We start from the raw sequence: 12,197 nt of genomic DNA on the forward strand, positions 1-12,197 counted from the left end.
GTTCCAGCTGCGGTCCGGGACCCTAGACCGTTGGAGACGGTTGGGCGGTACTACCGCCTCTTCGCAAAACTCTCGAGCTGGATCCCGCACCCCACCCCTCCCCCCTCCGCACCCGGGCTCACCCGGGGACGCGGGGTTGGGAGCTCCTGGTGACCAGGAGGGCTTTTGCATTAATTTCTGTTGACGTGCCCGACACACGATTAACGCCCTGTGAATGTTGAACGAACGCGAGATTGTATCTTTGGTCGGCTAAGGCGATCCATGCCTTGGGGCCTCACGTTTTTGTTTTGTATTAATTTTTTAAATGTGTGTTTTAAATAAGTAATACACATTCTACAAAATTCGTAGGCACAAAAGGTTATTATGGTGAATAATGTCTTCTGTCTCTCAAGAGGCAACCGGTTTTACCAGATTCTTGTAAAATTTTCACAAGATATTTTATAGTAAATCTGCGCATATTGTGTGTATACATACTTTTTACTCAGTCGTTAACTTATTATCCATACTGTTTTTGCAGTTTCCTTTTATGTAGCCTAGATAGCTTACCATAGTAGCACATATATTTGCTTCATAGTAAGTTTCACGGTGAGCCTAAGGGGTATATTAAGATATGTTTACTCAGTCTTTTCACGTATTGATGCCCAAGTATATGTCATTTGGCTCTTGTATATCTGTATAATAAATTCTTAGCATTGCAAATACTAGGTCAAACAATGCAAAGCGTGTGCATTGTTTTTTATTTGGATAGATAGAATTTTGCAAAATCTCTCCCTTCCAAAGACTTTTCTCATTTTCGTTCAGTCAGCGATGTTTGAAAAAAAAAATTGGAAAGTATAGTATGTATTGCCAAACTGTCTTCCACAGAAGCTTTAAATTCTCTCACCCATCAGCAGTGCATGCAAGGAACCTGTTTGATAACGTATGCTTTCTGATTTTTGGCAATCTCATAGTGTAAATGTTATCTCATTGTAATTTTAATTTCCATTTCTTTTAAGTCAGGTTGAACATCTTTTAATATGTTTAAGTGACTTGTATTTTTTTGGCAAATTGTTCATATACTTTGTTCATATTTCTATTGGTTATTAGGTCTTAATATTTGCTCCCTATTCATATATAAGTTAAAAATAGTTTTCCCTTTTCTCAGTTTGTCCTGTGTCTTTTTACTTTGCTTATGGTGACAGTTTTGCTGTGCAAATCTTTATCATTTTTATATATTTAAATTTGTCACCATTTTATTTTTTATATAATTTTTTAATGTTTATTTTTGAGAGGGAGAGAGTCAGAGTGTGAGTGGGGGTGAGGTAGAAAGAGAGGGAAACAATCTGAAGCAGGCTCCAGGCTCTGAGCTGTCAGCACAGAGCCAGATTTGGGGCTCGAACTCATGAACTGAGAGATTGTGACCTGAGCCAAAGTGGGGAGCTTAACCCACTGAGCCACCCAGTCGCACCAAATTTGTCACCGTTTTAAAAATAACTTCCAGGCTTCCTATGATATTTAGAAAAATCTCTCACTAAGATTATTAAGAAATTCTTTTTTTTTTTAATTTTTATTTTACTTNAGAGAGAATCTTAAGCAGGCTCCCAATATGGGACTTAATCTCACAACCATGAGATCATGACCTGAGCCACAAGGAAGAGTCCAAGGCTTAACTGACAGAGCCACCCAAGTGCCCCAGAAATTCTATGTGTGTGTGTTTTAAAAAATATGTTAATAGTGTCTTTTTGTATATGTAAATATTCTCCTGGAATTTATTTTGGTGTACAAGTGTGAGATAGAGATCCAACTTAATTTTGTTTTATCCATTCCTACTTACTGAATAAACCCATATTTCCTCCATTATTTTTGAATGCTACTTTTAATAGACCCAGTTGTCTGAATTGTATTCAGGCCTGTTTCTGGACTTTTCATGTTCCATTGATCTCTCTATTCACATTCTAATACCACACTGTTTTGAAAAATTAATGTACCTTTATGTGTTTTTTCAACACGATTTTAAAGACCGATGTACATCGGGTGCCTGGGTGGCTCATTTGGTTAAGCATCCAGTTACGGCTCAGGTCACAATCTCCTGGCCCGTGAGTTCCAGCCCAGCACCGGCCTCTGTGATGACAGCTTCGGAGCCTGGAGCCTGCTTCCGATTCTGTATCTCCCTCTTTCTCTCTGCTCCTCCCCCGCTCATACTCCGTCTCCCTCAAAAATAAATAAACATTAAAAAATTTAAAAAACCTGTGCAATATACAAACAAATAAGTGCACAGATGAAAAGAATACATCTTGATGAATTTTCAAAAATGTAACCAACACCTAGATCAAGAAACAGAACATTACCACTGTACCCAAAGCCACCCTTGTGTTCCTTCTCAGTCATGACTCCCCTCAAGGGTAAACCAGTCTTCTGACTTCTAATAGCACAAACTAGTTTTGCCTGGTTTTATTTTTTTATATAGAGAATCACACAGTATGTACTTTTTGGGGTCAGGCTTTTGTTTGTTTGACATTATTTTTGTGAGATTCAAGCCATATTTGTTGTGTGTAGTTTAGAACAATTTGTTTTAATTTTTAAATTTTTTAATTTATTTTTTCTGAGAGAGAGAGAGAGACAGACAGCATGAACAGGGGAGGGTCAGAGAGAGAGGGAGACATAGAATCTGAAACAGTCTCCAGGCTCTGAGGTAGTTGTCAGCACAGAGCCTGACGCGGGGCCTGAACCCACGAACTGTGAGATCATGACCTGAGCCAAAGGCAGACGCTTAACTGACTAAGCCATCCAGGGGCCCCAGAACAATTTTTTAAATGTTTTACTTATTTTTGAGAGAGAGAGAGTACAGAGCCCAACATGGGGCTCGAACTTGTGCACCGTGAGATCTTGACCTGAACTGAAGTTGGACGCTTAACCAACTGAGCCACCCAGGTGCCCCTGTTGTGTGTAGTTTTAGTCCATTCATTCTCATTACTGTGTAGAACTGTGAAGATTGTGGAAATATACCACATTTTGCTTTTTGATTTTGATGTTAATTTAATTTGATTGGAGCCTCATATTGTGAGATTACCCAAGGGAGAATTGTATTAATGATACAGATTCTTCGTATATACACATTCAAGCCATTGGCGTCCCATCAGTAACATGTTAAAGTTTTTGTCATATAGACTTTATTTCTTGTTAAAATTATTCCTAAGTATTTGAGTGCCTTGATTGCAATAGCCATTTTTACTTTTTTTTTTTAAGTTTTTAATGTTTTAGTTATTTATTTCTGAGAGAGAGAAAGACAGTGTGAGCAGGGGAGGGTCAGAGAGGGAGGGAGACACAGAATCTGAAACAGGCTCCAGGCTCTGAGCTAGCTGTCAGCACAGAGCCTGACGTGGGGCTCGAACCGACGAACCATGAGATCATGACCTGAGCCGAAGTCGGACGCTTAACTGACTAAGCCACCCAGACGCCCCGCCATTTTTACTTTTAAAAAGGTTAAAAAATAGTTCAGACCTATTATTACAAAAAAAAGTGCAGGCCTGCCTTATGAAACCCATTATCTTCTCGCTCCAATAGGAGGCAGTGGGCAAAAAGGCAACAGAGTGGAAGTCCGTTGGATTACAAACAAACCACAGGAGGAATTAAAAAAAAATTTTTTTAATATTTATTTTTGAGACACAGGGGGAGGGACAGAGAGAGAGGGAGATACAGAATCCGAAGCAGGTTCCAGGCTCTGAGCTGTCAGCACAGAGCCCAACGTGGGGCTTGAACTCACAAGCTCTGAGATCACGACCTGAGCAGAAGTCAGATGCCCAACCGACAGCCACCCAGGCGCCACCACAGGAGGAATTTCTTAATCAGAGCAGCAAAGAGTCAGGTGTGATCACTTTTCACAGACATTTTCTGAAGGAGGGTTGACTTCTAATTGTCTGGGCAGGGAGGTTGGGAAGTAGAAGGGATGATTCCAATCTTATTTGGGATCGGTCATCTCACGCAGCCCCCAAAAGCCCAAGTCAGGATTGAACTATTGTGTTATGAGGATGAGATTGGGTAAATTGCAATTTCTGTGCTCTCATCTCCAATTCTGAAGAGTCTGTCTTCTTTCCGTGAAGGGTGTTGTGAACAGGGTGTGGGAGTAGGTGATACCAGTTAAAGGTCTGTGTTTTCCAGAGCATTCATTGGGCAGGTGTTTCCATTCAATAAGCCAAGCAAGAGAGCAGACTTCAGCTAGAAGGCTAGGCAGTGAGGGCTTCTCAGAGGCAGTAGGCTGGTTCCAAAGCCTTCTCTGCTCCCAGAATCCCCTTCCTGGACAACAGGCAAACGGTCCAGTCAAGCAACATTGAGCCGTTTGGGTTTTTGGGAAGCAGCACTCATTTCTCATTTGCCTGTTGTAAGAGTTACCCGTTACTTCCCCCTGGCTCCAGGCTCTATGTCAGAAAGCAGCAGCCCGGAGGGTGGGCCTGAGTATCAGCTGGTATGCTGGCTGACGAGCTGCTCTTTAGATCAGACTGATGGATCATGGTGGGCGTCCCAGGGGAGGGAGCTGCTTCTTGCCTCCACCACTCAGCTCTAGTCTTCCTACCTCACTCCCCTCACAGAGTAGTTGGGAGGAAGGGGACTCAGGAGTCCCTAGTCTCCAGGGCTGTCCATCCTGAATCACCACCACACTCACTTCTTTGAGCAAAAGTCCCCCCAGCTCTGAAGTCCCCTGCCTCCCCCCCCACCCCCCAGAGATGGAAGCTGGCGTGGGGACCAGGGCAGGGGAGGGGAGAAGCTGGAGGCAGTAGTGACCTGCTCTGACCCTTGCTGACACCTGCTGTGTGCTACAGTCCTTCCTAGCCCTTTTTCCCCTGTGTGTGACAGACCCCGGAGACTATGGGCAGGCAGTGCTCCGCTTTGCCTCCCCACTTGATGCTTCTCACAGTAGAGCTCCTTCGCCTGCATCCCATCGGGTCTGTAGTGGCTTCAGGGTGACTGAGGACAGTCCATGCACATTGTTGTTCTTAGTTCTCACCAGGCACCCTCGGGGGTGGGGGTCTGTGACTCAAAAATGCTTGCAAGGCTTTCATCCTTAAATCAGGGATCCAGCACAGCAAAGGAAAGAGAGAAATGAGAATATATCAGGGACCAGGGCTCCTGGGTGGCTTTGTCAGTTAAGCGCCTGACTTCGGCTCAGGTCACCATCTCGCGGTCCACAGGTTCAAGCCCAGCATTGGGCTCTGTGCTGACAGCCTGGAGCCTGCTTCAGATTCTGTTCTCCGTCTCTCTGCCCTTCCCCTGCTCACACACTGTCTCTCTCAAAAATAAATAAACATTAAAAAAAAAATAGGTACTGAAATGGTGGGGAGTGCCCAAATGTCCAGAGATTGTTGGGGTCCAAGCTTCTCTCAGCTTAGGTGCAACTGTATCTGAAATGGAAGTGAGGGGGTAGAGAGGGCAGGACCCGGGTGACCTCAGGAAGGTTCTGTGAGGCAGGGGTGGCCAGAATGTAGGCACATTCTTCCCCTAGTGCAGAGTGCACACAGCCCAGACATTGTTCTGCTATACCAGAAATTCCTGAGCAGCCTCTCTCTGACCTGAGAGCTTGCTGAGATTAGGACCCCTGAAAGGGACCTAGGAAGTGAAGCCCCAGATGGCGCGAGGCCCTGTTGCTGGCAGCCAGGAGTTCAGTGCAGTCTGTGTGGTCCCTGCAGTTGCTGCCCCTCCCTGCCAGTCCCGGGCCAGAGGCAGCAAGGACGGCTGCGGAGGACACTGAGAAGAAAGGGTGACCACCAGGCCAACAACCCGCAGCCTCCCGACTCAGGTGCTGCAGGGTTCCTGAAGGTTCCTGAAGGCAAGGGACCACCAGCCACCAGCCTCGGCCCCTTAAGGGGCTTGTTCAGAGCCATGGGTGGGAAGAGCACCTGGATCAGGCCCCGTGGCTGAGAGGCCCTGCGGAGGGGCCCAGAGAGCAGGCGGTGATTGGAGCAGCACCCTTGGTGGAAGGCGTTTGGGTTTTTAATTTAATTAAATTTTTAAATGTTTTATAGTTGAGAGAGAGAGAGAGACAGTGTGAGCAGAGGAAGGGCAGAGAGATGGAGACAGAATCTGAAGCACAGAGCCCGATGCGGGGCTCAACCCCACGAGCAATGAGATCATGACCTGAGCCGCAGTCGGACGCTTAACTGACTGAGCCACCCAGGTGCCAGGCCTTTGGGTTTTGAGTCTGACAGCCCCGAGTTCAAGCGCAGCCCCCTCACTAACTAGCTGCGCGTCCTCAAGCGACTGAATCTATTTGACCTTCAGTGGCACAAGTTAAGATGCCCTGTGTTTACAGGGTTCACGTAAGGATTAAATAAGAAAACAAACAGAAAGCCCCCGACATAGCATAGGCTCTGTATAATGTCTTCTCTCTCCACTCCTGTAGCAACCTGGGGAGAGCCTCTGCTGGCTTCCTCCCCAGTGTAGACTGCGAGTGGGCATACGCACACGGGCACATGCACACGCGCGCACGCACACACACCCACACCCCCCTCCCCCCCAGCCTGTACAGTCGCACCTGGCTGAGGGCGGCCTTCCCCCGCAAGTCACATAGGGGCCTGGCTTGCTGATGACTGGCCGAGCTGTGGAGATGCCCATCACAGTGGCCTGGTCACATCAAAAGGCTTTAGGAAAAACCGTGTAAGGAAGATAGGGGCTGGAAGTTGGGGGTGAGTCCGCAGGCATTTCCCCAGGGGTAGCGTGCTTCTTGAGGGCGTCACACCCACCTCCCCCGAGAAGGCCCCATCAGAGCCCAGAGGTGTGGTGTCTGCAGCCCTGTTGTCTGGTGGAGTGGCACTGGCCACGTGTGGCTTTTGAGCACTTGAAAGATGGCTGGTGCCCCCGAGGAGTGGGATTTTTAAGTATATTTCATTTTAACTAAGTTAATTGAAATGGTAAAACTGATAACTTGACTCAGTGGAACACGTTTAACATGTTTGGAACAACAGGAATGCGTGAACCTACTTTTTCAGTGATGAATTTTATGAAACCTAAGAACAGATCAGATCTTTCTGGTGAAAATTCAGTGCGGTGTGCTATACACTGGATTTCAGAGACCTCATATGAAAAAATAATGTAAAATTGTTCATTACTAATTTTCATACTGATAACATGCTGAAATGAGAATAGCTTGGGTACCTGGGGTTAAATAAAACATAGTATCAAAATTAATTGTATCTGGGTCTCTTTGCTTTTTAAACGTGATACTAGAAAATGTGAGGTGACGTGGGTGCCTCACTGATTTCTCCTGGGCGGTGCAGCTCAGAGACTTTGGGACCCCTGCGTCCCCTGCCCCGCGTGTCCGCTGTGCCCCACTGCCTCCAGGGGCTTCCAGAGCTTTGTCTGCACCGTAAGGCGGCCTCTGCTGGCATCCACATTGCAGAGTGGGCACCCAGAGTGAGAACCTCTAGTACTTGGCCCCCAGGTCCCAACCTAGTAAGCCACAGGTGGAAGGTTTTGGAGAGGAGAGAAAGGGCGGTGTGGGGGTTGGGGGCAGCGGGTGGAATCTTCCCGGTGCCTTGTAAACTGGAGATGGGGAGGCTGTCAGGCCGCTGAGAGCATCGTGAGTGCGTGTGGGGGTGGCAGGGTCGGAGGCTCAGGGATACCCTTTCCTCAAGATTGTTGGCTTCTCGGGGCGCCTGGGTGGCTTAGTCGGTTAAGCGTCCGACTTTCGCTTGGGTCATGATCTCGCGGTTCGTGGGTTCGAGCCCCGCGTCGGGCTCTGTGCTGACAGCCAGCTCAGAGCCTGGAGCCTGTTTCAGAGTCTGTGACTCCCTCTCTCTCTGACCCTCCCCTGCTCACGCTGTCTCTCTCTCTCTCCTAGAAATAAGTAAAAACATTATAAAAATTAAAAAAAAAAAAGATTGTTGGCTTCTCCAGCCTCACCCTCCCAGCCTCCTGTTCTCCTCTCTGGCCCGCCCCACAGCCCCACCAGGGCCCCACTGAAGGGCTTGCCTGCTCGTCAAGTGTGGCTGCCGCCTGGGTGGTGCCTGCCAGGGACAGTTTGAGCTGGGAATCTTCTAATGAGTAGAGTCTCCTCAGAGCAAGGACGAGCAGCAGGAGGCACCAGGAAGCTCATGATGCTTGCACATTGAGGGGTGGGGGCCCTTGAGGGTGGAGGGGAGCTAAGGACACTGAGCAGATGCTGCTGCAGACAGAGGCTCCCTAGGGCCGCGTGACTCCCCACTTCTCAGTCCTTCCTGCCTGCCCCTCCTCTCCCTTCATCCCTCCCCTCCTGAGATGCTGAAGCTGCTGCCTCTTGATTCTCTCCCTTTCCCTGGCTCAGCTGAGCCTTCTAGTTGAAGTGTGCTCAGAGGCAGGCAGCGTCTCCTCTCAGCCTGCCTCTGCATCTGGGTCTCCGTTAGCCCGTGACCTCCATCCAGAGACAGCTCCCCACTGGGGCTGCACTGGACGAGGAACAAGGGGCCCCTGCAGAGAGGCAGCCAGATCCTGCTGCTGCCTCTTCCCTCCGCTTTCCCTACGGGGTGCAGGGTGTGGCGCCCTTCTTGCCCTTTCCTCCAAGCCTGGTCCCACTGGCTTCTGGATCCCTTCTGGGACAACTGCAGATACGTGTTTTTTGTTAGGCATTTTCTAGGAGTTCCTTTGGTGCTTTCCCTCCAGGGCACTAGGGAGATCCCAAGAGGGATGAAAAGGAGGGAAGGAGCTGGGTACCCTAGGCTGGAATTTCTTCAGAGGGACCCCTGGAAGGTGGAGGACCTCTCCTTCTCCAGCTCCAGGGCTGAAACTGAAACAGCCTGAGTCCCTCCAGAACATCTCTGGGCCTCCTTTGGTGTTAAGCTTGCATGCCAGGGATGCCGCTGGGACACATGCTCAGTGGGCAGGCAGAGAGGGTAGGAGGGGAGAGATTTGGCGAAGATGAGGGGAGAGGAAGAGTGAAGTAGAGAAAACTCCGGATACCACGTTTAGTTTAGGCTGCTACTGTCGTGGCCTTTTGGCAGCCAGTTTAATGATGTGACAGATGGAGCAGGTGCTGGAGGCTCATGCAGACACAGCGCCAGTGTGTGGTCTGCCCCTCCCCCGCACACACTCACACCTTCTTAGCCTCAGGTCCTTGGCCCTAGCTCCTTTCACCTGGGGAGGGGACTGACCAGAGAGGAGAGGAGACTGCGTGGGTGAGAAGCAGGCGGCACTGCCTGGCCTCCCCTCTGCAGTAATCTGGTAGCTGTGGTTGGCAGTTGGCATTGGTTGTTAGAGGGTGTAAGTGTGTGTGGGCAAGTAGACTGGAGTCATGGGAATGTTTCCTGCTGGGGGGTAGGGGTTGGGGAGGGCTAGGCTGACTGATGACAGGTCTACATCTTCTGCTCCCATCCTCAAACTGCAGAAGCAGGAGGCAGACTCTAATGGGAGGCGTCATTAGCCGCTGGCATGATGCAGTCAGGGGTGGGCCTAGGTTCTGGTCCAGGCAACCTTGGTCTTCTTTCCTTTTGGTATCCAAAGCTGGCTTGGGTGGACCCCAGTGTGGAAGTTAAGGGTCAGAAGAGCTTGGCGGTGACCCGGTTACCCCCAGAGTTCTTATCCCCAGAGGGCCGGGGTGCCACAAAGTCAAAGGTCATGTGATGTTTGACCCGGCCTTTGCCCTTGCTCCAGAGGGCAATGAGGCCAAAGCAGAGGGTAACTGAGGTGAGGAAGGGGAGGAAGCCAACTGCCAACACCATAGCCACACCTCTGCTATCCAGGAAGAAGGGCCCTGGGATCCCGGGCATGGTGATGTTGGGGTCGGAGAAAGTGCCGTTTGGTGGCTCAACTTGGACGACTTCCAGCCAGGTCCTCAGGGAGTCGTTCCCAGCAACGTTGCTGACCACACAGACGTAGGCTCCCCGGTCCTGCAGCTGCACCGAGCGGATCTCCAGCGTGCCGTCCTCCAGGACCCTCACCCGCCCGGCCTTTCCCAGCCGAGGCCCCTGAGGCCTCATCCAGGACACTGTGGGGGCTGGGTCCCCGTCCCCGGAGCAGGAGAACACGGCACGCCCCCCTTCCTCTGCAATGACCCACCGTGGCCCTGACTTCCGGATCAGGGCTGGTTGGCAGGTGAAGTGTCCCGGAGGCAGGATGTCTGAGAACTCCCTCAGGTTCTTCCCCTGCACGGGCCGGGGACCAGCACAGGCCGGGGGCGATGCGCCGAAGTCCAGGCGGCTGCGCAGTCGCAGCAGCCAGAGGAGGCGGCAGTCGCAGGTCAGGGGGTTGCCCGACAGCCGCAGGGTGACTAGTTTGTCGGGAGAAGGGAAGGCTGTTTCCTCCAGTGTCTGAAGGGCGTTATCGGCCACGTCCAGCAGGTGGAAGGCGGCCAGGCCGTGGAAGGCGTGGGCGGCGATGGACGTGAGGCACGCCCCCGCCAGCCGGAGCTCCTGCAGCCGCACCAGTGGGCTGAGGCCTCGCGCGGGGATGGCCGAGATGGGGTTCTGAGACAGATCCAGGACCCGGAGGAAGCTCAGGTGGTGGAGGGCCTGGAAGGGCACCGCGCTCAGGTTGCAGTGGGTGACGGCCAGGCTACTGAGGTTGAGCCCCGCCAGGCTCCCGGGCTCCAGAGCCTCCAGAGCCGGCCAGGAGCGGATCTCCAGCTCCTTCAGCTGCCCCAGGCCCCGTAGTGCCCCTGCTGGCAGCCTCCCGATGTCCAGCTCCCGGAGCCGCAGGGCTCCTAGTGCCGGGAGGCGGGCCAGGGCCAGGCCAGGCACTGAGCTCAGATTGCAGCGCTCCAGCGTGAGGGCGCTCAGGCGGGCCAGGCCCGCGAAGGCCCCCGGCGACACGAACACCAGATGGTTGTCCCCCACCTCCAGCTGTTGGAGGCTGCCCAGCTCTGCAAAGGTGCCGTCCAGGAAGAGGACAATCTGGTTGAGGCGGAGATCGAGCAGTGTGAGGGCAGGCAGGCCCAAAAACACGCCGGGCCCCAGGATCCGCAGCCGGTTGCCCTGCAGCCTCAGGGTGAGTAGGCTCTGGAGGCCGTAGAAGGCTCCAGGCTCCAGGGTGGACAGCTGGTTGTAGCTGAGGTCCAGTTCCCGGAGCAGGCCCAGGCGGGAGAGCATTCCCCGTTGCAGCCCCCACAGGCGATTCCCACTCAGGTCCAGGAGCTCAGTGTCTGGTGGCAGCCCCCCAGGCACAGCCTCCAGTCGCCGGAGGGGGCAGAGCACTGCGTGTGTCTGGGAGGTGCAGTCACACACAGGAGGGCACCCGCCACTGCTCCCTGCAGACAGGAGGAGCAGGAACAGGACAGGGGCCCATTGGGGCCAGGTCTGCTTTGCAGCTCTACCCATAGCCGTCCCATCTTCAGTCCTGGAATAGATGATGACACGGTCCTTGGTGGGAAGTGACCTCGGAGGATGGTGACCCTGGGCCTCCCCGGGCCTCCTCAGAGGAAAGAGACACTGAGCTACTGTCATCGCCAGCATGTAGGGTGGACCCAGGAACACCTCTGGTGGACTCCCTCCCTGGGGACTCCTGGGCCTCCTCTCTGGGGAAGCCTTCCGTCTCTCCCTCTCCCAGCCCTGGGTAATAGGCCACGTGTTTACTGGCTCACGGAACAGAATGCGAGTGAGGCTTGACTTCAGAGGGAAGAGTTTTATGTGAAGGGACAGGAAGTGGGGAAGTAATGTGGAGTCTCCCTGTTTTCCTGGGTCTCCCAGATCAGGTCCCTTCTCCCCAGGCTCTGCCCTCCCCCCTCTGGCCACCCTGTCTTCCCATGTTATCCATCCATGGCTTTGTCTCTCTGTCCACAGCTCAGGGGGAGTCGCGTGCTTGGGTTCTGATTGGAGCAAGGTCCTCGCCTTGACCAAATCCTGCAAGTCTGGAAACATGCTCAGCTCTGCTCCTCTAAACTCCACCCACTGCCCCCTGCCCCTCTCGAGCCTGGCCCAGGGCCCAGGGCTCTGAATTAGCCAGCCCCACCCTCCCTGAATGCCTGAGTGGGTGCCAGCCAAGCTGCACGTTAGCCGTGGCACAGGCTGCAGGGGGCACCTGAGTCCCTCATGAGAGCCCTACGAGCAGCCCCTATACATGACACTGTGGTGTGTGAGGGACCCGAGGCCTGTCCAGCGTTTGGATTTGTTGCTTGGTCCTCAGTCTCAGGCTCTGTTACATCCCTCCGCAATGGTGTCGGGTCCAGTGTGTGGATCTGAGGGAAATGTCTTGTCTCCTGTGGACTCAGCTGCGTGAACAACCCACAGGAGATGGAGTGTGAGCCAAGGAGGCACAGACAG

The 12,197-nt window shown here is 52.2% G+C and overlaps 1 protein-coding gene across 1 annotated transcript; it reads right to left on the minus strand.

The window, feature by feature from the left end:
- Positions 1-9,243: 9,243 nt before the first annotated feature.
- Positions 9,244-11,381, minus strand: LINGO4 (leucine rich repeat and Ig domain containing 4). Its single transcript, XM_077772610.1, has one exon. It carries the CDS (start codon positions 11,379-11,381, stop codon positions 9,480-9,482), a length of 1,902 nt encoding a protein of 633 aa, XP_077628736.1. The 3' UTR covers positions 9,244-9,479.
- Positions 11,382-12,197: the final 816 nt, after the last annotated feature.

The sequence above is a fragment of the Crocuta crocuta genome, unplaced genomic scaffold (genome assembly GCF_008692635.1).
Source record: "Crocuta crocuta isolate KB4526 unplaced genomic scaffold, BGI_CrCroc_1.0 scaffold415, whole genome shotgun sequence".
NCBI classification, from domain to species: Eukaryota; Metazoa; Chordata; class Mammalia; order Carnivora; family Hyaenidae; genus Crocuta; species Crocuta crocuta.

What these genes read in the sequence shown, in the direction of transcription:
- LINGO4 (XM_077772610.1), bottom strand. Translation starts at nt 11,381, where the DNA reads ATGACAGTAGCTCAGTGTCTCTTTCCTCTGAGGAGGCCCGGGGAGGCC.